Below are 25,524 nucleotides of genomic sequence, written 5' to 3'. Positions count from 1 at the left end.
ACTGCACTGTGCATGCTGTGTCTCTACCTGAAAGAAAAGTTTTGCTTTTTTGACTGAGACTTAAAATGAGTCAAGAATTTGTTAGGTGCTTTTACTGAGCATCTTATGATGTTTGGTGTTCTTTCAAAAGCCTTAGATGCAGGATTCATGTAATTCAGTTCTTCTTTCAAAGAAAAAAATAAGTTAGCGAATTAAAACTTGAAAATGTGATTGGAGTGTGTATCCTAAAGGTTCAAGAAACAGAAGGCAAATAAATTGAGCCCAACCTGTATTTTTTAAATATATATACATATCTCATGATTAATAAGCTGATTTTTGAGGCCGGAATCATGATTTTGAACACTTGGGATTGCCAATACTGAATTATGTTCTTCGCAGTGTTGTCAGCTTGAGTCTACAGAGACAGTGTGAATGGGTCATTCAGAGGTGGGTTTTCTGCTTAATTCGTGAAAGGTCCCTAAAGAGATCAGCACAGTTATTAAAGGCACTTATGAAGAACTCAACAAAACCTCCAGCCTGTTGGGGCAATGGGAGAGGTTTTGAGGAGTTTTACCAAGACAAACAGGAATCTTGGTTAACTCTTGACTGTGAGGAAGAAGAAAAGCAAAGGCAATACACATATGTCTGATAACAAGAAGGTTTAATGATGGGAATTAGTACATGTTTAGGTTAGGGATCAGGACAGAAACTTTGTGGAAGGTACAGGAGCATCTGGCCTCAGTTAAGGTAAAAATGACAGATGACCTCATGGGCTGATCCTGTGGTTAGAAGAGTGAAGTGCAGTGAAATGGTTGTTTTGATCTAAGAACAAAGGAAAGCAAGACACATCATCACTCATTCATCATTCATCACATTCCTGGAAGGAAAAAAACAAAGGCGGCTCAGCAAGAATGTATCAACATGCCGATTTTTATCAATTCTGAGAGAAAATGGCTTCTATCTGTCCACCTTTGTGCCATGAGCCCAGCACACTTCCACAGCATCAAAACACCCGGTGTAGAAATGTGAGGCTGGAGTGAAGGAACTAGCTGCTGACTATGTCCACAGTAGCGGTGTGTGAAGCGGGCCCTATTTGATTCAGATTTGGATTTCACCAAAATCAGGGACAGTGATTTGATTCGTTGATTTGGATCACTGTCCCTGATTCAATTTAAAGATTCAGAGAATCAGCGATTCGGACATAGACACAGCTTTAAATGTTTTTTCTACATATCTCGAGGTACCAGCACGGCTTGTGAACACTGAGATGCTGGGGTGCATAGAGCGTCCCACAGGAGCAGGGGGGGTGAGGGCCCCACGTGTTGGGTGGTGAACCAGAAGTGGACCGGAAGTGCTTCTGGTCCAATTCTGGGTCCATCGGGGAGCGTGTAGGCTTCTCCCCCCCGCCTGCGGCTCGGCGATCAGTTGCGGGGGGACCCCAGGTGCCCCCCCTGACCCAGGAGGCATCAGTCGCTGAGCCAGGGGGGATGCAGTGGGGTGAGAGGGCAGCCCGCTTGCTCTCCAGTGGACCTGGAAGTGGACGGGCAGTGTTTCAGGTCCACTTCTGGGTCTGCTGCTGAGCACAGTGGGGAGCCCCCCAAGCTCCTGTGGGACACTCCATGCGCCCCAGCATCATAGCATTCATGAGCTGCCTGCTACCTAGAGGTTTGTAGAAAAAACATTTAAAGCTATGTCTATGTCCGAATCTCCGAATCTTTCCAAATCTCTCCGAGATTTTTCCAAATCTATTCGGAGGGTTCCGATTCGATTCGGAGAGATTAAAGGGTCCTCTGATTCAATTTGGATTCAGAGATTCAGCCACCAAATCAGTCCAAATCTCCGCTGAATTGAATCAGGGACCGAAGCTTCACACAGCCCTAGTCCACAGTCCACAATCCACTAGAGAACAGCCAGCATGACTGCTGCCACTAGCAGAAGCTGTATGTAAACCTCCCACAGGTCAGGCAAAAATTCTAATGCTAATTCACCAATGCTCCAGGAATGTTTCATGCTGACCCATGCTTTCTTCCAAGAAAATGTTTCATGGAGTCAGTGGCTTCAAGTGGAATCCATAAGCCCTGGGTGGAAGTGAAATAGCCAAGTAGGGACCTGGGAAATGCAAGCTTTGAGGAGCTGATCTCAGGGGCTCTGCTAATGAGAATGGTAACCCAGTATGAAAGATGCCAGGCTAGCAATTCTCAAACACAGTGCCATAGCACCCTAATGGGTGCCTTGACATCCTTTCAAGGGAGCAAGAGAAGAGTGCCATGTAATGTTAGCATTGTTAGGTGTATAGACATGATTCACATGATAAACCCAGAGATTTCAAGTAGGAATTCATAGTTTTAAAAACATTCTGACCTGTTTGAGTCTTTTTGAGTTCTTTGCAGTAAAATAATTGCTCTATTAATTTGATATAGTCAAGAAGCAAATGAAAACTAAAAGCTGGTATTTTCCAGGGGGAAGTCTAACAAGGGGTGCCTTGAATCTGGAAAGGCTGAGAACCACTGTGGCAGGCATTTTCCAATCCTCCTGATTTCAGGCACTTGATCTCTGACCCTGCAGGGAGCAGGGTTCTGTCAACTGCTGAGTGCCATTAGCACCCAATGACTCAGGGAACTGAAGGCACTTGGCACCTGACAGGTTTAAATGAAAACAACCTTCCCTCACCCCTCTTTGATAAGGTTGGTGGAGAATAAATAATCCTGGTCCACGGGAATGTTTATAAACCTGTACAGCCCATGTGTGTCCTTCTACTCAGTGCAGTGGTCCACTGCTGATCTTATTTCATCTTGTCCATCCACCCATTCCTCCCCCTCTAGTTCTTTCTTACCTTTTTCTACCACTAGCTGCTTTCAGAGATAGTTTCATTGCAGGGCATCTTGTATTTAGCAATAGCGTTCTCATCTGGAAGAAAAAAAGAAGAGAATGTCCCTTCATCGCTAACGTGATCATCACCCATACACATCTTGCTCCATTCTCCTAGCTATGGAAGAATGCCATAGAAGCACAGGGTGAATCTCTCTGGAATCTCCTTACTTTCATTTTGCATATTTCCATATGGAAACATCTGTACGCATTATGCACATGTGTTGGAGTCAGAGCTCACTGACAGAATGAGGTGCCTCTCCATTGGCTTCAATGTGGTTTTGGGTCAAGCTCCTTATGCATAGGTCACCCCTGATGGGAATGGTCCTCCACTAACTGCAGTGTCACTTCCTCCCTCCACCCCCAATGCATTACAAAGAAAGACTTCCTACCAGGTTCATAGTAATCATAGATCAGCACTGGAACTGGTTTGAGGTTGAATACTGAGAGTTCTTGCTCAACTGTGAATGAGATACGGGTTTTCACCCGGGAGACCTGAAAATGGAAGAACACATTGTTTATAAAGCAATGACTTCATTGTAGATGGCCCAGCACAGCAACTGCTTAGTGATACATTCTGGACCCAGGTGCCTCTTCCCATGGGCATGATGCAGTCCAACCCTGATATTTACCTCCCTACATCAATTCATTTTTCTAACTGAGAAAGCTATGGTTCTGTTTTTTTTCTTCAACCCTGCTTATATCATTAGGTGTTTCAATTACAATGAATACCACAACAGAGAACCCAGAGGGAGTAAAAACAATATGTAAAAATTATCTAAAACAGCCTTTCTAGATCCCAGGTCATTACATTAACGTCTCTTTCCTGACAGCTTCTCTAACCATGGTGGGAGGGGGGCAGGATGCCACTGAGAAGGTAAAACTCTAGATGGCAAGTATGAGAAAACACTTCCTAACTGTAAGAAAGTTCCTAACTATTCCCTAGGACCAAGCTGCCCAGGGAAGTTGCAGAATCTCCTTCATGGGAGGTTTTCAGGAAGAAGTTGGATGGGCATCTGTCTGGGGTGGTTTAGGACCAGTGAGTCCTGCATCTATGCAGGGGCCAGACTAGACCACCCTCCAGGTCTCTCCTAACCCTATGATTCATTGACTCCTTCCAATCATCTTGATTGTCTCATTCCTAATCCTACCAGACCACAGGACTATGTACTTTAAGGAGGTTATATTTTTCAGGCTAGAATTGCTGCCAGTAGGACAGGATCAAACCACAGCAGTCCCGAATTGAAAGGTTAGTTTGGTCAGAGGGTGAAAACTCTGCATTTGGAAGGGGGAGGAGGAGCAGGAATAGAGACATGTTTAGAATAGAACAGAGTAGTGCGCACACTAATCCTGTATTATCTGTCCATAGACCTGGGAAGGTGCAAGATGGAAGGACCTCCTGATGAAGTAACTTGCCTATTGCAGAAGTTGATTCCTAGTCCCAAGCAGTTACTGGACGGACGGAGGAAACCATTTCTACGTGTGTTTTATTTGTGATAATAGAAGAGGCAACACTTTCAAGCTGCTCTAGAATTTATAATATTAGAATCCTTTCAACAGCCAACAGGTTAGTGACAACAAAGGAGACAACAAAAGGTGCATGATAAATGCACCTTATAGCGTGTGCATGCAGACCACGTGTGGGTATATTAGGTGGAGAATTATAACCCGGTAAACCCCAAACCAAAGAGACAACTTTCCAAAACTTACACTGTCTATGTAGAAGAGGATATGATTTTGCTTGGTTTCTACCTGCATCACAGTATTATCATCAAGAAGCTTTAAAGGGAAAATATTGGCATATTAATAATCAGTAAAAACAAGAAATATCACAGAATATTCTTAAATAGCCATTCTCGCTTTAGGACTCCTCACATTTATAGCATAGCCTGTCTATTCTACTCCAAAGCCAATGTTGTCTAATGGCTAGTAAGGGCTGTGCCAAATAATCACTCAATATATAGACTGTGTAAGGTGAGTCAGGAAATACTCAGACCAGGTAGGGTACAAACTATACTTCATTACGTGAGCTGCTGCTTGCAGACTGGGAGGGATGTGAATATCGCTTGCTCCAATGGTTATGCAGGAGACTGGAATGGTTTGCAATCCCAGTTCATTAATTTAATTTGGCAGTCCACAGCCTCAGATCTCACTCCTGTCTAGCTGGGAAACCCTGACTCCTATTTGGAGCTCCCTGGATGGCTTTACACGTTGAGAACTCATCATCTGGCCTAGTAATGCAGATGCAACAGTGTGTCCTGGTCTGAAAAACTGCCTTCACCAGGCCTCTCCTTTTACTCAGACCCTTCAGCAATATCATATAACCCCATGTTCCTGGGGTGGCTTATCCACCCTGGGCTTCCGTTCTTTACCTTCTGCCAGGATGATTTGACAGGCACAAAGCCTGAGAGCATCTGCACATCAACAATGGCCATGTTGGAGACATTGCGCTTCCCAGTGTAACTGAAATGAGAGAGATCCCATCATGATGGACCACACATTTAGAGGAAACATGATAACCCTCTCAGTTCCAGACCACAAACAGCATGTGAAGGCCTCTGTGAATTGCACGTAATTGCTGATCGCATATTAACGTGGAGGAGGTGGAAGGATGGACTGAGAACAGCTGTTGTAGAAAGTGCCTAGAGTCCACAGGGGAGGAAAGTTGTCTGGATGGAGGGAGTAACAGAGGTGTGTGGAACAAATGCTTTATACAGTGAGATGATTAATTATCTCAGGCATTTCACATGGATCACTTAATAGCTGCCTCTTTTTAAGTGCCAGGTGGCTGGATCATTGAAGGGCTTTTACCTGGTTGAGATGATAATGTCAAATTTTAATCCCAAGGGGTTTGCACAGGAAGCATTTTCCACCTTCACTGAAAGAGTGAACCCAGAGGCCTTCTGGGGAAGAGGGATGTTGTATCTCAGGGTCGTCTGGAACACAGGAAAAATAATAGACAATTAAACTTCTGGACCTACCTTTGGGGACAGGAGAACTATCCGAGAAAGCCACAGTAGTGCCCAAATCTTTATTGGCAACTTCAAAAGCCTTCTCCTTTCCCACATCTGCAATTGCAGCTCACTGGACAAGGGGAAAAGCAGGCCACCCAGGGGCCAGAAAGGAAATTTGCAGAAAATAGACCACATGAATTCCCACTAACACCCTTACCTGTCCAGGGATTTGGAATGGTTCCTATCCCCATAATATCAGAGCAGTGCTTAGCTCATACTGGACTGGTCCTCACACCAGCCCTTTGAAGTAAAAATGTACTACCTTGTGACAAGGTGGGGTATGTCTGCATCAAATTCTGAGTTCTCTCTGACACTAGGTATTGAACGCTTCTCATCATAGGGCAGTTTAAAGTGCTGCATCCCAGGCAACTCCCATGCCTGTTCCCAGTGGTCCTGTGAGCAACCTGTCAGGTCTGGGCTACTCGACTGCTGGGCTGCCCCTGCAGAACAGAGGTCCTTCTACATGGAAAGGTCTTTCCAGGAGGAGGGAGGCAGGAGTGATAGATGTGCCACTTCACACTTTGAGGATATGACACTTAGGTAGAGTTTATTAAAGGGTGTTGTCCTGCTCTCTTCAGAGGATTGGGGGTAAACAAGCCCCATACATTAAAAGGTCTTGGGGAAAGACAAGAAGCAGGAGGGACACTGTCCAGCCTGAAACATCAATGAGCCTTGGCTTCACAGAAGGGGAGGGCATATCTCAGGAGGTCTCTTATGAGACACAAAAGGATTACATGGCTAGCCCAAGGGCATATAGGAAGTTTTGGGAAAAGATAGGAACTCAGTTCAGACCTCCTTTCCTGGGTCCCGGTTCAGGGCATTAACCACATATTATTTCTCTGTTTGCCTGCATGTGAGAGCAATCATTGGGGTGGGGGAGGAGGAGGCTCTGAGCCCATCAGAGCTCTCTGCAGGTGACTGCCACATTATAAGGTTAAGCTTCAAAGTAGCAGCAACTCCTTTAAAACAGGAAGAATGCTGTTTCAACATGCTTCTGCTGTTAACATCTTGTTTGCTGATTTTTTTTAATGGATGAAATGTCTTTGCAGAAGGTGCCTTGAGCTAGGGGCTCACAGAGTCTGCCATTAGAAATGATAAAATTGGGCTTTGTTGATTGTTAGCTGATTCTCTGATCCATTTGTGGTTGCACTGCTTCATTAGAACTTTGCCCTGTAGAACCTTCTTTTGTCCCTGTTCTGTTCCCCACTTTACTATTTCTTTTAGGACTTGTGCAGAAGGGAACAGCAGCATGAGATATGCATCTGCTTCCACTAAGGGATCATGAATAACTCTGAGGTGCTAAGATGCTATGGGAAAGGGGCCAGGTTGGCACCCAGAGAGCCCGAGGAAGATTTTCTAGAGAAAAGGAAGCACAGGGAGTTGAAGTGATTTGCTCCAAGTCACATGAGGAGTCAGTAGCAGAGCCATGAGTTGAACTCAGGTTGTTTTAATCATAAGACTGGCACTGCTTCTGAGACCACATGTTGAGCTGTGAACTACCAAGGAACTGGGTTCCTCAAGGGAAGATGCAGATCACAGAGCATGTGAAAGCAGCAGACAAAGCATTTTTGAAGAAGTTGTTCTGGTTACAGAGTAAATTTCCACTGGGATCAGATGGATCCAGACCATCTACAGGAGATGCTGTAAAAAAAAATTGAGAAAGCTATCAAAGCAAACAACCCCAGAAAACTACCAAACAACCCCATCACTCCTCCAGAACATGTAGCAAGTCAATCAATCAAATTCCTCAAACTAAAAAATCCACCGCAGAATTTTTATCCTGAAGACGAAGTGCCAAACACGCCATGAAGTCAACGAGGGCTATTGCTATTGCCTGTATGTAAAAACACATTAGCCCCTATTCTATCCAATTAATTAGACATGTACATGGACTTAGGTACCTAATTATGATTCTACTAAACCCTACTTAAGTCCCTGAGAAGCAGGTAATGCAAAATGTGGGTAGGTCCTCCTCCACTTCATTGGTTTTTGATTTAATCATTAGGGTAAGATAACACTGTGTTACAGAAGTAGATGCACTAACTGATTTTCTGGAACTTACACAGGGTGAAATACAATTGCATTTAGGTGCCCAAATCTGCTGAGGTGCCTAATAGGTGGGATAACATCTTACCTTTGGATATTACAGAGATGGGTGGCAGCATAAGACCCTTGGACAGACAGACAGGCCATCTTTCTCATCTACCCCAGAAATTGAGCTTTTACCAATCAAGTTATTCCCCTAGATAGAGTTTTGTGTCTGACACCAACCCAAGTAAACCTTAACCACATGGGACGGACAGAAAAGCATGAAGGATTACATTCTTCCTTGTTGTAAGTCAATGAAAATGAATGACATTGCATCACAGAAAACTTTATCCAAGGAGTCTAAGGAAAGAAATAACTGGAGAGAGAGAAATTTGACAGGGAGACACCAAAGATGAATGGCTGTACTGTGGACGGCATTTGAACATGCCAAAGGGCAAAGTAGGCACTCACCTGCACAAAGACACATCCACTGCCATTCACTTCCAAACTATAGTTCCCAGGGACATCAGGCAGGGGAGCCTGTTGCAGCAGTAGCCTATTCCTGTTATTCACAATAAACACCTTCTTGAAGGGCTTGCTGGAGGAGATGCTGACTGTGTTTCGACCAACCTCAGAGTAGCTGGCTGCACCATAATCTGCCAGTGCTTGAAGAGCAATGACCGTGTCCTGAAAAAGCCAAGAAGAACAGAATTAGAGAGACAGTTGTGCTGAGATGCCATAGGGTAGTCTATCATACCTGGTCCAAAATGAGCGCAAGGTTACTTCACCCTAGTCAGAGGAAACCTATGTGAGGGTACAAAGCAAGGGCTCCAATAATGTTTACAGGCACATTTCATTCTGACAGGTATATTCTAACTTCTTGTACAAATAAAAGATGGTCTTGAAGCAGAGTTTCCAGCATGAGTAACAGAGGGCATTTCTAGAACCCCTTAATATGCCAAGTATTTGGGGGCTAAAAAAAGCACCCCACTCCAAAGACATGCCAGATGCAGTTTGAATATCCCTTGGTAGAAGCTGAGAACCCAAAACTAATGGAAATTCTTTGTGTTTTCATCCCCTCTGAAGATCTGTACCTCATGCTATTCATGAGATTAGAAAAAGACACTGGATCTCTAATTACAGCCCCATTGTCCTTCGTATGCATGCTGGTTTTTGTAGAGTAGGTTTCTGCAAATCCACAAAGAACAGAAGGGGTGTATCATACCTGGGTGGAAGAGAAGCCTCCGTAAGGGTTCTGCTGTCGCACAACCCACTGCACAATCTGTGAAGCACGGGTTAAATCCCCTAAAGTCCGGTTGGGTTTGTTGAGCAGTGCCAGCAGCACATAGGCAGTCATTTCTACCTCAGCAGAAGGGGCACGGGCAGAGAAGGAGGGGAAGCTTTCTGTCAAGGGCTTCTCTTCCCGTTCCCAGTGTATGGTGCCACCTAAGAAAAGAACCACAGATTATGAGAGACCAAGACAGTGGTACAGTGTTAGTGCTCTTATCTGTTGGAAAGAAGCTCAGCTCCTAATTTCTCTCTTCCTAAGTGAGGAATGCTTTGGAGTACATGCACAGCACCATAAGGAGAGCTACATGCTAAGTTCTCATCCCCCTGCCACCTTCTGCTCTTATTCTGTGGGGTGAATCCACAGTAATTCCACTGAACTAATCTGGCCCCAAGCCCTATCTCCTGATTGTGGGCTCTCCCAAAGACTGGAAGCATTTACACAGGCTTATTCTGCTGCTTTTGGAGTTTAATGTTGTGACTCCATTCCTGCTCACAGCATCCTGCTTCCCTGAGGCCAGCAGAAACAGAGGAATACCAAGAGGGCTGGACTCAGGGTCTGTACAGGCATATCTGCAAATTTTGCTACCAGTAGGAATAAAACAAAAAAAAAACCCAACAAAAACCTTGATGAGGGAAAAGGGTGACCGTGGGCAAACTGAGCTTAGAATGAACTGATATTAGTGTGCTATAAACAGTGAGCCCATCTGCTGGCCAGGGACATAGAAAGCTAAAGCACAGAGTGAGAGAGACAGCAGTGGAAGGGCAAAGACTAGAGGAAAAAGAAACATTAGGCCTACATTCCTTTTTCCTGTTTCATAGTCCATTGTATTTATGCCAGGAAAAGGCAGATCAGAATCAAGCTCTGTCCATTTATATTACTAGTCAATACAAGCATTTGGAGCAAGATGAAGAAGATGTCCTGGGAAACCTCATTGTAGATGGGAGGTGGCCATGAGTTCCTAATGCTCTAATGGGCAGATGTGCAGGGGCATGTGCTTGCAGCAGCACGAATAGTAGTGGGACAAATTTGTGCTGCTACTTGTGCCACAGCAAATGCCCCTGCACATGCACTTTGGTGAGCGACAAATTGTCCCTCTTCAGGCAAACTGTCCTTTTCCTGCTCCTCCCAGCTCCCAGCATGCTGGAGCAGCTGAGGCACAAATAGAGGAGTGGAGATATTTTGGCTGGCAGCCAGAGCATCTCCCTGGAGGACTGAGCCTCCGTTTGCTCTGGTGCATGCTACCATAGTGTCCACCGTGCAGTGTTTGGTTTTTTTGCTACCGGTAGCAAAACTTGCAATGCAGGGCATGTTTTAGCATTCTGGGTGTGTGGTTTGTGGTGCCGCAAAGAGGTTTGTGGTGCCAAAAACCACATGTGCCTGCACTTCTGGGCACAGTCATGGTGTGCATAGAAGAGGGTTTTTCTAGCTGGTGTGTGAAAAACAAAACCTCAGAGCCTCCTGGTTTCTCTGTTTCAATTTGCCCACCTATGGGCCTGGTTAGTTCCTCAGGGCAAGATGCAATCACCGTGGCAAGTCCAGTCACATAACACCTAGATATGAACAAAATAATTACTGATCTTCTTGCTGTCCAGATCAGACTGTCTCTCCAACAGTTCCAACAAATTGGGAAAGGAAAATACAAAAACCAAAAGAAAAACAAAACAACCAAAGTAAAACCAGGTGTCACTCACCAACTTCCTTGGCTGATTTGTCTAGCTCCTTCAAGAAGAAATTGCATTTTGCCTGGTTGCCGATTAAGCAGAAGGCATAGGCCAGGAGTGCCTGGACATAAACTTTGCTGATTCCCTTTTCACTTGCAGCTTCCAAGCAAAACAAGCCATTTCGGACCACAGTGTGCTGTAAAGGCACATGTTACATCTGGGTATGAGTGAATGCACAACACATCTTCCTCCAAGCAAATGCTTCTGCCTTTTAGCATTTCCAGATCATGGTGTCCTGTCACTAACACTGCAGAAGACAAGGACCCTTCCATTTCTCTAAGAATTTCGGAAGGGTCAGTATGGAATGCCTTAAGCAGATATTTTCAGACTAGGAAACCATGATAAAACAGAAGTTACCTGGGCTTATTTATCAGATATTTTTGCATGTGAGCAAGAGATATTTCTGTCTCCCTCCCAGCTCCACTACTTCTGCTTAGATCTACAATAATTATTAACCTCTGTTTGAGAAGGATGGTGAAACTCTGGACTAGGGGACAGACTTTGTTCTCAGTGACTCCTGTGGTACTCCATGTACTTCCATGGTGCTGCATGCATGGTGCTGCATGTCTCCATGCAGAAAGGAGACACAGCAATAACCTGAGATCACAGATTGACTTTGTTGTCACTGATACACAGTAGAGGCCAGAGGAAGATGCAAGTTCTGTAAGCACAGACTGAAACCATGATATGAAAGTACAGTATATGAAGACCAAGAGGTCTGGAATAGAGCCTGAGTTTGAACTGTGCTGTTCATTATGCCAACCAGCAGTCACATTTGTTTCTAAATTAATGAACCTTTACAATATTAATTGTTTGTAGCACAAATATCTGGCATCGGAGTTGGAACCTGCTCTGCTTATGCTTGTAGTCCGAGACACACACATTTATAGGACCATTTGGGTGTTTCATGGCTCTTCCCTGCAATATCTCCTGGTCCTGAGTGGCATGTCTGAAGGTGCAAACAATAACACATTTACTCTGGAGGAAAAGTGGAGCGGGCATACAATGCACATCCTTTACACTGGAGGTAATGCTGTTCTCTGGTGTAAAGTTATTTCTGAGGAAGTTGGAAATAATGGCTGCTTGCAAATGTTAAAAAAAAACAAAATGAACAAAACCCAAAACACATTATTTCGACCCAGCTCTGCGGTGTCTGTATAGATTGGGCACTTCAGTGGGGCTTCTTGGTGCTTTTAGCTAAAGCTGAGTCAATCAGTTATTAGATAAAAGCGCAAAAAAAGCCCCACTAAAGTCCATGATCAATACAGACATCAGGTGAGCTGGGTCCAACTAAGGCTCTGCCTCTTCTGGGCATGTGAGGCTTGGCGCACAAATGTGCTGAGTTTAAGTAAAGCACTGAGGGGTTTTGGGTTTTTTTTTTTTAATGGCTGCAAGCAGCCAATGTGCACTGGTGAAAGTTACACCAGTTTGTAATAACTGTGCTGTGGGCCTGCACCCTAAGGCTAAGCTAGAATATAGGGACCAGCACCTGATGGGTTTAAACATGTCCATATCCTGCCCTAGATCCAGCCAGGCTGTGCCTCCTGATATCAGTGGAGTTTCAGCTTGAAAAGTAGGAGTAGTACATAGCCCATTTTCTTTCACAACAGCAACTAATGTGTGTACATTCTAGACAGACCCAATGCCCCTATGTGGTTATCACTTTCTGTACCCAGACAGCTTATAACTAGGGGTCTACCAAACTTGAGGTGGCTGCCAGCCAATTTTTTGAGCAGACCAGGGAGCTAGCACCCATTTTTCTGGGCCAGCATGATACCCCCATGCCTCTAATTGGCCGACGGGTCCCAGTGGCTTGCCCCTTGCCAATGATTGTCAGTCATACAGCCCTGCTCTTTGCCACTGCTGGGTGGAGACAGGTGTGACCATATGATGGACAGCCCTCACAGCCAATCAGCATTGAGGGATGGGAGCAGCATCCATCTTGCCATGTTGGCAGTCCCCTTCCCCATTCCCCCTCTCCAATGGGCTGCACAGCCAGGCTGCAGTGGCCACAAGGACTGATGGCTCTCCACAGGGAGCCAACATTTTATTTTTGGTAATTTTTTTTTCAGGGAGCCCACTAAAAGTGTAGAGCCTGCAACTTTTCATAGAACCTACCTGAAATTGCAGTTTCTGCAAAAATTGCAAAACCACAATTTCGGTAGGTCCGTACTTACAACTGATTCTGGTGCCAATTTCCGGACACCATTTACAACTGAACAGTCACAAGTGAAGGAATCCTTACTGAGGTGGGGAGTCCAGCCTCCACCAAAGCAATGGTGATGTAGGCAGAAAGGGAAAGCTCATCATCTACTCCTCCCTGGAAAAAAAAAAGAGACATAACTATGTAGTCAGTGAATGGGAGAAGGAGGCCCCACCTTTTCTTCTCCTCAGAGGATTTCATTGAATTGCCAGCCCTAATGATATTACTGTATTTTCTCACATACTACATTACCATATACATGCTCTCATATACAACATGTAGCCTATTTTTGGAAAGGCAGAATGAAAACAATTTTTTTACAGAGTTATGTCTGCATAAAGTAGGGACAGAACTTGATTTTCAGCTTGTGCATTCTCCCTTTCCTGCTTACCTAAAAGCTGGAACCCCAGCTCCATGGGTAGACCTATGATCCTGAAAAGAGCTAAAGAGTCTCCAGGCTGTGACGTAAGAGAATAAGGACAAGAAGCAGATAGCAAACAGCAACATTTCCCTAAGAAAGGCTGGTTTAATTAGAGAAACATCAAGACATTAAAGGGGAGGTGATCATTAACACTTGCGGGGTGAAGAACAAGCCACTAAGTCAACTGACTCGCTCAGCTGCCCGAATAGAAATGTCCCTGCTGCTGCACTGTGAAGCTGGGTGCTTCTATTCTGGGCATAAAATCCAGTTCCCCAATTAAGACATACGCCCAATTCTAAGGGTATAATTTTTGGGGTAAGTATGGTACTTGCAAGTAAATATGGTATTACCCAACTGTGCTCTCTTTATGTCCTACAGGTGGCAGTGCTGGGCAGAGCAGAGTTTAAGAGACTCACTGTCAAATTAATCTGTTAAGTGTCACTGGGCACATCTACACATGCAATTAATGTATAGCAATAAACCGTGGAGTTTATTGATCTGGAGGTTTATTGCTCCTCTGTGTGCCCTATGAATGTGCATCCAGGAGCAGTAAACTCTGTAGCAATAAACTCCACTGTTTATTGCCATTTGAATGTGCACCCAGAAACACAACATATTGAGCTAGGTTGGAGCAGTCCTGGCTGCTAGCAGGAGCCCCGTGGGAGTCAGCCTGCCAGTCTGGGGCTCTTCCCCCTGGCTCAACGTACTGTGAAGGGGCTGGCTGGGACATGAGGATGCTTTAGCATGGCCCTAGCTGGCAGTCAGCCCCTGCGCTAAAGCATCCTCATGGCCCAGCCAGCCCGTGTAGCATCTACACATGTGCTGATGCGGAGTTTTTTACTTTGCAGCAGGATAGTATTTGTATTTACAAGCACTATCCTGCTGCAGAGTAAATTAGTTTACTCCAGCCTAATAGGGGCATACATGCAGACACGGAGATGTATAATCCACAACGAATTAGTCTACTGTGCAGTAAATGTCTTGCGTAGATGTGCCCACTGGGAGCTGGCTATGCATCTTTTATACCACTGGGCAAGTTATTTTTTCATCATAAATAGCCATCCCAATTCTCTGAGCAGCTGTTCAGGAAGAAGAAAGAGCCAAGCAGCCCTAAACAGGGACTGCTTCCAGCCTGGACAGATGGGGAAAAGGAGTACAGAAGTGTTATCTTGAAAATGGCTTCCTCATCTTCCTGTTTCCCTAGCAACAGGTGCAGAAAGTCCCTGGGAGGAGATGAGGGAAATAAATTATATGTACATGCAATCAGAGATAGGCTATGGGAAAGGGAAGCAAGCCAGCTGGATTGAATTATCTTGTGTGAAAAGCCAGCCAATTGAAGTAGTGGAAATTTAGGGGGGAAATCAGTATTTGGCAGCAGCATAACAGCAATTTTCTAGTAACAGGACTGAAAATTTGAGAAGGAGGAAAATGGACTCACCTTCAAGGCATTGTTGAAGAGTTTCCCAACACTTTGGAAGCAGCCATCTGGCTTTTGTTTGCCTGAGAGCCATACCAGAGTCTGCTCCTGGACATTGCTGTCGATGTAGATGTAGCGGTTGCCTTGAGCGAGGCACTTGTACACGAAGGCAGTGAGCCTGAAGAGGAGCGATACACAGATGTTGAGTCCCCACTAGGAGTGAGGACCAGTGGATGCATCTATACATGTCCATTTACACATGCACACCCATACTGCGCAGTAAATATGGCAACTTATGACAACTTATGCCTACTGGCGTGTAAATTTGATAGCTGCATCATGCAGGTATCAAATTTATGTCCAATTAGTTACTGCACAGTAATGTACATGTAGATGCCTTACTGCCTAGTAACTCTATGTGTGTGTGGACTGACTTGGGACTAACTTGAGTCCCAAGTCAGTGCACACACAGCGTTAATGAGCTTTAACGCCTGCATGTGTAAATGCCAGCCTATTCCCACTTACTGCACAGTAACTTACTGTACAGTAAATTTAAACCGGCATAAATGCATGTGTAGACATGCCCAGTAAGTCTCAACTTGGGCTGCTTCTGCCACAACTACCCTCCAACCAAATTGGTTCTGAGTGACAGATGGTGACTTTACAGATCAAAAGATCTTTTTATGTAGGTCTGTAAAAGCTGCTGTGTAATGTGTGTGTGTACAGATGTGTATATATATGTCTGATAGTATCATTTTCAAGTAAGAAGGCCCATAGAGGCAAAAAAGGACCTGCAACAGCTCATAGGGTTCTTTAACTCCAGCAGGAGAGATTTCTGTTTCAGAAGCTCTTGGACTACACTTGGTATCCCTGTGTCCTCTGCATATATTTGCTTTAAGCAGAAGAGGTGTCTATTGCCCATTGATTTATTACAAGTCCAGGCTCTACCACATTCCCCAGCTCTTACCATGTGTTTCCTTCCTCATCCCTACTGCCAAAGATGCTGTAGGATCCATCAGGGTGCTTATATGACATCTGCTTCTGGTACCCTGAAAATGCAAGGTAGAAGAAATGTTCACTGATCAAAAGTAACAGGTCTCCCCTGTAGATAAATTGAGAATCTCAATCAACAAGCCCAAGTGGGGGAAAGTATGTCTTCTAGGGCAGTGTATCTCAACCTGTGGGGCATGGCCCAAAATTGGGTTACAAGAATATATGAAAGTGTCATGAACAAACTTAAAAATGTATTCTCCATTAAAGGAGAAAAACGCAAGAAACTGTGGCTTTTCTCTTGCAGGGTGCCAGAGTTCCAGCTAGCAAGGGGCTGCTTGGGTCCCTCCATGACACACCCCCACCCCCCTGCCCTACACACTGGGGGGTTGGGGCCTGGAGGTGGGGGGCAGTGGGTCAGCAGTGAGGGGCACTGGGTTGGAAATGGCCATCGATGTTTACAAATGGGTTTTGGTCCAAAAAAGGTTGAGAGCCACTGTTCTAGGGTAAGTATGGGAGACCAGAGAGAAAGGAAGAACATGAACTTGCTGGCTAAGTCTGGAGAAAAGGAGCAATAGCAGTGGGATGGAATCAGGAGAGGAGAGCAAAAATTAATGGACTGAATCTCTGAAGGGGTGAAGAAATTGAGGGAACCCTTGTTGGGCTAGAAATGGCAGAAAGAAGAGAGGGACAGCTTTGAGAAACTGCTCATCTGCCAACACAGTCAGTGACTGTGGTGTTACAAGGCAGCTACATCACCCAGGGCCGTGTGTAGATGAAAGGAGGGGCGTGCTTGCATGACACTTTAAAGCAGGCTAAATGCTTTTGTACCACTTTAATGGTATCAGTGTTTGCATGCCTCGGAAGTATATTGCATATTAATTCCAGCCGCTGTAGGAAATTCGACAGCAGCCCAGGAAAGCAGCTCTGCCTAAGAAAAGTGGCGAGCCTGATCTCAACACCCTGTCCTCCTGAGCCTGCCTGCCTGCCTGAGTTGTGTGAGGCCCTGTGCTACCCTCCACGGATGCAGTGCCCCTCAGGACTGCCCAAACCGGGTGCCTGTGGGTGGGCGCTGCTGGGGGGGGCGCAGCTGCTGAAGAAGGAAGCACCAGTGCCTCCCACAGCCCAGGGACTGCTCTTGTCCACTGGCAGCTCGTCCTCCCCTCCCCACCGGAGAAGCAGGTAAGTCAGCAGGGTGTGTGTATGTACAACACGGGGGTTAATCAGGCCTAAATTGAAGCTATGTTTTTTAAAACCCACTGCTTTAATTTAGAGCCCCTGTTTTGTCTACACATGCCCCAGTAAGCCAACCCAAAGTCAAAATGCAAAGCAGTTGTGTACTGTCAGGGAGGCAGAAGGGGGATGTTATAGAAAGGCCTCTCACCACTAACTAAGTATCCTATTGCCTTGGATTTGGTCTCCTCACTCAGCTGCCTTGTCTTATTCAGGTAGTCCAGGATGTAGATGTTGGGAGCAAACAGGACCATGTTCTGTTCCCCACAACCAAAGGGCATCTGGAGGAGCTGGTGCAGGTTCTGCATGGCTGTGCCTAGGATGTCACCTGGGGGGAGAAAGATGCAGGGGTGAGTGCAGCCCAGAGTCTGGGAAACCAGTATCTACATACTGCAGAGCTGGAAAATCAGTGCAACCAGCAGGGACCTGCCAGACCTAAGCTGGGCTTGTAGAACATGCCATCCAGGGAATATTGGTGAAAGGTTGGAGAGGTTCCTCTGCTACCTTGTATAGTCTCAGCTGTCCTTCCATTTTCAATGCAGGAAGAAGGATTTTCCCTCTTCTACATAAGAGGATAGAAAATTCCCAAAACAAGGGGCTTGTGAATGTCTTGCACCTGGGCCCACCTCTCTTGCACTTTGTGAAATGATATGCATTAGCAACACACTAAATGTTCCAAAATCCTGAGCTGCAGCAGGCAGCTACTTCTTATCTGAGGATAAGTTTCAGGAAAAGGATATCAAGAAAAGTTTCTCATTTTCCCCTTAGATGTTCTATTTACCAGTACAGCATGAACAAGAGAGTTCTGGGCAAGTGACACATGTCACTGAAGGGCTAGAAGTGGGCATGTTAGGGCAGAAGTTTCAAAATTGCCATCTCTAAGGCACTGGCTGGCTAGTTGAAAGTGCCAGCTTTATCTCTTAGTTTCCAATGGAAAAACTGCACTAAGTGAGATCCTAAATGCATCAAACACTTTCCCAGCATTTCTTTTTTATTGCAGCAATTTCTGTGGATGCCACAGGCAACTTCTGATAGGAATGGGCTGTTCAACTGGTGGCCCATGCCACAACTGCAGCTCAGGCAGCAAGAAGCAGGGGGGCACATAAAGCTGATGGGGAATGAGGCGGCCATGTGCTTTGGGCAGGGGGCTGTATGCAGCCAGTGCAGCCTGTGCAGATGAAGCAGGGACCCCAGGGAAGTCACCATCAAAGTGTGCAGACCATGTGGTGTGTAGCCTAGGTACCACACACAGGCACCATATGTAGCCCTCAGCTTTGCCAAAGTTAGACAGCCATGATACAGGAGAAAAAAAGAGGTCTGTGAGATCAGGAATAAGGGTAATGAGGAGAGGTGTCCGCAGGATTGTCTTCATAGTAATGGAGTCAGCATGTGACCCTCCCATACTTTGAAAAACTTTTGAAATCCCTACTTTGCTGCTCTGGACTATACTGATTCATCTGATTATTTTCCTGAGATACCCTGCCCTTGCCTCTTAGGATCCGTATCCTCTTGCCTCTTAGAATCAGTAGGTCCTTGCCTCTTAGGATCAGACAATGGGCCTTAGAATGGCAGTGCTATTGTTGGTTAAAATAACAAAAGACATTTGGAGAAGTATTTACTGATTTCTGCTTGTATTAATTCTAAACTCTTCCTCCTCTAGGGCCTGGCTAATTGAGCTGAAGGGGGTCAGATATACAGGTGAAAGGGTACAAAACAGCTCTTCCTAAATCTTTTTGCAAGTAGAGCTTTCAGGAATTATAATGTGTCCAAAGATGCAGTGCAGGTGGGAGGGGTACTAGTATGTACTTGGGATGACTGGCATTAAAGACATAGAGACTTGAGAGGAATGCAGCCGGCCCAAACCTTCCTACCACCCCCAGTTCCCTGGTATACAGGATGATGGATATTCAAGTTTTCCTGCTCTGAGTTTGGGAATTGTGCTTAAATGTCAGGTGCAAAGCCCTGAGTCAACCCACATGAGTGCCAATAAACCCTTTATAACACAGGAAAGGAGCCAAGGGATACCATTTGGGAACTGAAATCCTTCACTCTGGCAAAGAAGATGCCTCCTAGCATTGCTGAGTTGGGCAATTATTTTCTAAGGGACAAGAATCTGCCTTATTGCTCACAGGTTTGTCTATCCCAAGATGCAAGAATCACCCCATGAAACCCAGCCTGAAACCCAATACATTTACCTATGACAGAAAAAAAGGCTCTGTCTGATCCTTCTACCACATTTGTAGGCAGCTTCAGAGACATACTTCGAGAGGCTGCTCCATCTGTGAGGAAAATAGGTGATTATTTATAGACCTTTATACATCGGCTTGGATTACGGCACTTAATGGTAAAAATTTATATGAATGAACAATCTAAGACTCTTAGTATATATGAGAACCATTGGTGTTGGCACCAGGAGCAAGCCAGGAGTGAAGACGACAGATGCCTGATGAAGGCTGCCTGTGCCCGAAAGCTTGCAAATAAAGATTTTTTTTTTTTTCAAATATCTAGTTGGTCTAATAAAGATATCAGATAAGATATCACCTCTGCCATGAGTTTTGCCTCTAAGCCAGGGGCAAGCAATTATGTTGGGTGGAGAGCTGCTTACTGAGTTTTGGCAAGCCAGTGGAGGCTGCGTGACAGGCAGACAGGAGCAGAGAAATATTAATTTTCTAAATTTTTTAGGGGCCCCATGGGCCAGATAGAAAGGCTTGGCAGGCCGCATCCAGCCCACGGGGCTGCATTTTGACCACCCCTGATCTAGACTAATATGGCTACAACCTGGATACCTGGCTCATAGAGATGCACTCATGCTTGCCTTAATCCATCTAACTTGGGTACCAAGAGCAGTTAAGCTACAGCAGCGTGGGCTTTAGTTGATAAATGAGTGTCTAGTGTCCTGGTAGACTTGAGCAGCCCACACCTCTTACTAAAGTGTTGATATACCTGAATGACTTGATCAAGGTCCCACAGCAAGTCTGTAGTAGGATTGGGAACTGAATCTGTGTTGACAGACTAGCATCCTAGCCACCCTCCTACCTAGGTGCCAGCTATACGGTATCCCATGCTCTTTGGCAGAAAGGGAGAGGGTCAGAGATTTACTAAAAGTATTAACTGGTCCTGAGGGACAGAATGCAATTTTCTACCCTTCCTTCTCCCTCCCAAGTCAGTAGGCACAGAATTTGAGGAGATGGCCTTACCTTTTGTACAGATGAGGGAGCTTTGGGTCACTTCCTTTTCAATGCCTTCAGGCTGAGTGATGTAGGGAAGATGAGACAGCATGAGCAAGGGACACTTACAGGAGAAAACTGTGTAGTGGCAGTAAGGAACAGCCATCCCTTATCATCTACATGCTCTGCCATTCACTAAGAATATACAATTTGTGGCCCATGGCACTTTTTTCATGTCTTCTTTCCCCTTGGCATGAGGAAAGCTTAATGTTTTTTTATTGCCAGCCACCTCAGTCCTCATCTATCCTTTCTTTGCCCTGCAGGCTACTGTCTCTGGTTGTGCATCTACACTGTGCTAGTCCCCAATGTCCATGCTGTCCCCAAGCATCCCCACCCACTGACTCCTGCTCACATGCTCTGCATCAGAGATACTCTGGGGACAACCTCACAGAGGCCTCACAAGTGGCTGCTTGGAAGTACGCTGATGACCAAGGGCCTTCAGTGACTGGTTGCGGATGGCCTCACCATCACGTTTCCAGACTGGAAGCCTGTGAATGGAAACTGGGGGGAGGAAGGGGAAGCATAGGGCATGGGTAGGGATGTCCCTGCTGAGCCTTGCTACCACTGTGGTGCAGATGTGCCTTAAGTGTCTTACTTCTTCAGTGATGTAGAAGTAAGACACCGTAAGAAGTAAGAATATTATTGCCAGCCAGGGGAGAGTGGTAATATATGCAGAATAAGTGCTTTGCCCTTAAGGTGCTACCACCCTAGGCACATCTTGGCTACTGAGCAGTGTACAGAGAGCCTGATGCCATTTATGGAAAGGAATAGCTGAACAGAGAGTCACCAGGCTCTGGCTGGTGTGGGAGAAGTTTAACAGTGGGCTTGTCTGTACCATCTCAGGGGCCATTCTCAGGGGGTCCCCAGTACCCCCTCTCAAGCCCCCAGTCTCTAACACATGTGAGAGCAGGCACTGGGGACAAGCCTGGGGCAGACCCAGAAGTGAGCTTCCAGCCCTGAAGTGGGTCAGCGACCTCGGGTGGGACAGATATGCTCTGTTCCTTCCTTTTTGTGGCCCTCACCTAGGGTGGTACAGACCAGCCCCTCAATTCTCCCAATAAATCCTCTCCTAGTGACCTGTAATTATCCTGATCCCAAAGTCAGCAAGGGCCAAGTGCAGGCTGCAAACAAAGTGCATGGGGAAGAAGTCTTGTCTAACTCAGCATGTGGCAGCAACACCTGTCAGACTTTAGATGGCCCAGCCCTGGAGCTAGAAGGAAGGATTTGGGAAAGCAGGGAAGGGTTCACCAGGTCACCTTTCCAGGATCTGTTCTCTCCCAGACCAGCACTTGTGGGACAGGAGAGCCTAACCCCCACCCAGTCAGCTGAAACTGGACCCTAGCTGTATGGACTTTAGGGAACCTGAAATGCCCTGACTTTCTTTCAACACTCACTTTCTGCCTTCTCTCCTTCTGCATGAAAAGGCAAAGTGTCCAGACAGAGTAAGAGCTTTCTACTGTACCTCAACCAAAAGGGTCCTGATCAGAGTGTCTTTCCACCTTATCACCAGGTCTCCAGCAGATTTACCCTGACAGCTTCCGCCATCCAGAATCTCAGCTGTAATGTTGAACGTCACCTCACCTGAAATGCCACCCCACCCAAAACAGAAAAGTTTACCTTGGATTCCTAGAACAATAGCCAATATTGGCAGGTATCTTTTGCCAAGGACCTTACTGGGAATGAGCTACAGGGAAAAAATTGGCAAGTGGGGAAGGAAAATGGACGCTAAGCCACTTCATGGGAGCAGCCATGAGGTGGTAGAGATCTGAGATGCGTTGCAAATGCATTGTCACAGAAAAGGGCCTTCAGCACAACACATCAGATGACCTCATAAGCTGGGAAAATAGGGTCAGAGTATTTTGAGGTCCAAGTTCTAAGCGGTGGTAATGGAATGAGCTAAAGTTGGGCCTTCAACAGTGCATAAACAGGCTAGTATCCATCCCAGGATGGACAGCCAGAAGGATGTGCAGAAGCTTACCAATGTTTTTGGAAATAATTTTCCAGACATAGGTTTTCTGTTCATTGGAACACACACATCCATCAGCATCACTTGGTGAGAGGAGCTGAACCAAATAATCTTCAGAATTTGCCAAAAAGACCTTGACCTGGAAACAAAGGAGAAGGACTATTGTGGTGCAGGCTGCCTTGGACAGAAAGGGATGGCTGCGCTGGCAGAAGGGTTGAGTTTCCAACTGCCTGCCTCCCATGGATATCCAGTGTCCACACTTGCAGGACAGTGTTGAGGCAGAGAATTATATGGCATTGGATAGGATCTTAACAGATCCCACGCCTGGCTGAGTTGTTAGCATTAGTAGGGGTGCTCAAGATCTCTTACCAGCAGATAACCCAATATCCTGAGCCACACTCATATTCAAGTGCAGTACCCCAGGACTTGCTGTCTTTGAGGCAGCTTGCATAGAAAACCCCTATTTGTGCTCTTTTGTGCTGCTTTATGAGGTATATGGAAGGCTACCGGGAGGGTGGCTTTTCTTTTTTCACTGTTTTTCTTCACTTCAGAGGTTTGCCTTAAATGACCTCCCCCAAAAAAGGATAAATCAGTTCTTGATTTTTCTTAAAAATCAAGCAGAAAGACATTTCTAAAGCAAAAGCAAACAAAGAAAAATTGTTTTGAGACTTTCTTGGGAACACACAGAAGCAAAGAGGGTACTGTCTTTTGGCCAGGTTACCTTTAAGGTGTGTACAAGCTACTGAGGAGTACAGGCCTACTCAGGTCTAACTAGGAAGTACTGAGGCAGACAGACTCCTTTGGGGGGAAGTAACTAGAAAGAACATGTGGCTTTTACATCTCTTACACCTCCTTGGCTACTGATTTTGGAAGCTGTATAGAACCTGCTGCAAGCCCTGGGGTTCTGGTTCTCCCTCAGCTCTGAATTTTAGACAGGAGCCACAAGTTGGCCCCTGCTCCTGTGCTTGGGAGTTTCACAGGACTCAGTTCTGCCTTGACTTTTCCTTGTGTAGCTTTCACTGAAGCTGGTAGTGCTGCGAAGTAGCCAAAAGCATAAAAGGAGCTCTCAACAAACTCACCACGGCATTCTCGGAAGGTGCACTTCTGTGGAGCACTGCTGGTATCCCTAGCTCAGGACAAAATTCAACTCAATCTCTCTCTGCTCTGTAGTGACCCAGGAGGACAGAAGCAATCACAGTAATTTACTAAAAAACAGCTGGGTCTTTATAAACTTACCATGCTGCTGCATATTGTAGCCAAGGAAGGATGCTACAGCTTTGCCAAGGAGGAAGGGATGTGAATTCAGAGGGAGGAAGAAAGGACATACCTGATTGCAAGTGCCCATGTAGTTGAAAACATTGGCTCTAAGTAAGAAGTCTTCTCCCCGAATGATGGAATAGGGCAGTGTCATTTCAACAAAGAACATCTGGAAGGCTGTCAGAGAGGCAGGTACAGAGATGCCAAAGCCTGCCTCCTCTGCCACACAGAACATGCTGGCTTTCCATTCGGTGATGGTGTCAGGGACAGTGAATGTGAGGTTGGCCTTTCCAGTAGAACTGAAGAGAATGGGCAGAGAGCACATTGGAAAGAAAGTGAGGTTTATATGCTACAGCACTCAGTACAGACAGCAGATTATGAAAAAGCCAGCTCAGGCTGCAGGCTGAGACTTTCTCATGTCTGAGTGCCCCAAACTCATTACCCAGGTCCTTCAAGGTGAGCCCTTGGTAAATCCCTCTGCCTGCCATTTAGCCCAAACAGCATAGGAGTTTAGGGGAAGAGACTAGAACGGGACCCAGAACTCAATTCCCAGTCCTGAGTCTTCACTTCAGACACTCCTGCCACATAAGGGTGGGTGCAACCCATCAGGGGATTGTGGGGAACATGCATTGGAAACCTTAAATATTGTCACCAGGCAGGAGTGGTCAAAAGAACAAGTTCCTGGCACTTTGCAGGGCAGCAGTGGGCATGGGTTCAACAGCCCTTTTGAAAGGAGGTGAGGAGAAAAGGAAAGGAAGACTCACCCCACTGGGACTAGATCCCAAATCCAGGTGTCAGGGAAGAACTTCCGGACTGTCTCAATTACTTTTGCTTCTCGAGCATTCACCCCTATTCAGGGAGAAGAGGGAGCTTGGTCAATCCCAGTGTATTCAGAGAAGGCATCATGGCAGGGTGGGCTCTGCCCATGTGTTCTGGATCAAACCGACACCCCAAAGTTTACTTCCAAAAATGGTGAGATGGGAACTGTGGAAAGCAACTCTCTGCCTCTGCTTCCCTGCCCAGGAACTTTGCACTTACTCAGGATGGACAGGTTTCTGTGACCAATTCAGTTCAGTGAGACAAGGACAATGGCAGCCAGTGGCAGTAATGATTTACAACATGGACACCTCTCCTACCAGGTACAGGATGGAGACCCACCAGTTCACATCATACTAGCCACTGAATGCAACTTCAGGTCAAAAGTAAGAAGTGCTTGCAGTTTTTTCAGACCCTGACATTACCTGACATTCCAGCCATGTGCACAGTGGAGAAGTCTGCGACACCAGGCCGGGAAAGGAATTCAGGTCTGTACCGCTCACTCTCACACACCACTGGCTGCCGAAGCCGAGAGTTGGTAAAAACCTTCATGCCCATCTCCTTCAAAGCCAAAACAAATACATCAGCAACCTCTGTTTCTTAGCACAGGCTTAAACAAGCTCTGCCCTTTTTTCCAGTAGACATTCAGATACTGCTAAACACTCCAAGTGGCCTATGCCCATCTGAAGGACAGCCTATGCCCCCCTGGCATAGGACCAACTTGTCTCTGCTCTGCATTTTGTAGGGTCTTTGGTGTTGTCTGTGAAGATTCCCTGCATGTTAGAAATGCACCATGTGCCACAAAATTAGAACACATCCACTACAAACAGACAATGCTCAAGAAAAGGAAGTTTTAGGGCTGAAAGTTTACTGTAGAGCAGTCAGGTATCCAGGTTGTGGCCGTATTGGTCTAGAGGCAAAAGGAATCAGAACTGGTGGTAGAGGTGATATCTTTTATTAGACCAACTAGAGTTTTGCAAAAAAAAAATTGCAATTAAAGATTTTTTTTTTTTTGCAAAAATCTAGTTGGTCTAATAAAAGATATCATCTCTACCACCAGTTCTGAGCCCTGTAGGGCAGTGGCACCTGCTGG

General features: G+C 45.8%; 1 protein-coding gene across 3 annotated transcripts in view; it reads right to left on the bottom strand.

Moving 5' to 3' along the window:
* Positions 1–623: 623 nt before the first annotated feature.
* Positions 624–25,524, bottom strand: part of A2M (alpha-2-macroglobulin) — a 48,896-nt gene continuing 23,995 nt past the window's right edge. For 2 of the 3 annotated variants that reach the window (XM_019490285.2, XM_006277280.4), the window contains exons 17-36: positions 24,857–24,992; positions 24,380–24,464; positions 23,686–23,914; positions 22,371–22,497; positions 21,855–21,973; positions 20,363–20,414; positions 19,361–19,444; positions 17,317–17,493; positions 15,910–15,991; positions 14,964–15,120; positions 13,147–13,221; positions 10,872–11,037; positions 9,115–9,335; positions 8,361–8,576; positions 5,659–5,783; positions 5,220–5,310; positions 4,558–4,626; positions 3,240–3,342; positions 2,813–2,886; positions 624–801 (exon numbers count right to left, since the gene is read on the bottom strand). In XM_019490285.2, the coding sequence (XP_019345830.1) occupies positions 2,825–2,886; positions 3,240–3,342; positions 4,558–4,626; positions 5,220–5,310; positions 5,659–5,783; positions 8,361–8,576; positions 9,115–9,335; positions 10,872–11,037; positions 13,147–13,221; positions 14,964–15,120; positions 15,910–15,991; positions 17,317–17,493; positions 19,361–19,444; positions 20,363–20,414; positions 21,855–21,973; positions 22,371–22,497; positions 23,686–23,914; positions 24,380–24,464; positions 24,857–24,992 (2,376 nt within the window). In that variant the 3' untranslated portion in view covers positions 624–801; positions 2,813–2,824. Of the gene's footprint in view, positions 857–2,812; positions 2,887–3,239; positions 3,343–4,557; positions 4,627–5,219; positions 5,311–5,658; positions 5,784–8,360; positions 8,577–9,114; positions 9,336–10,871; positions 11,038–13,146; positions 13,222–14,963; positions 15,121–15,909; positions 15,992–17,316; positions 17,494–19,360; positions 19,445–20,362; positions 20,415–21,854; positions 21,974–22,370; positions 22,498–23,685; positions 23,915–24,379; positions 24,465–24,856; positions 24,993–25,524 lie in introns of all 3 variants that reach the window. The other variant, XM_019490286.2, reaches the window with a different exon arrangement.

This window comes from Alligator mississippiensis, chromosome 4, assembly GCF_030867095.1.
Source record: "Alligator mississippiensis isolate rAllMis1 chromosome 4, rAllMis1, whole genome shotgun sequence".
Classification (NCBI taxonomy): Eukaryota; Metazoa; Chordata; order Crocodylia; family Alligatoridae; genus Alligator; species Alligator mississippiensis.
The sequence above is the reverse complement of the archived record's forward strand: the minus strand, read 5'-3'. Positions and strand labels throughout refer to the sequence as shown.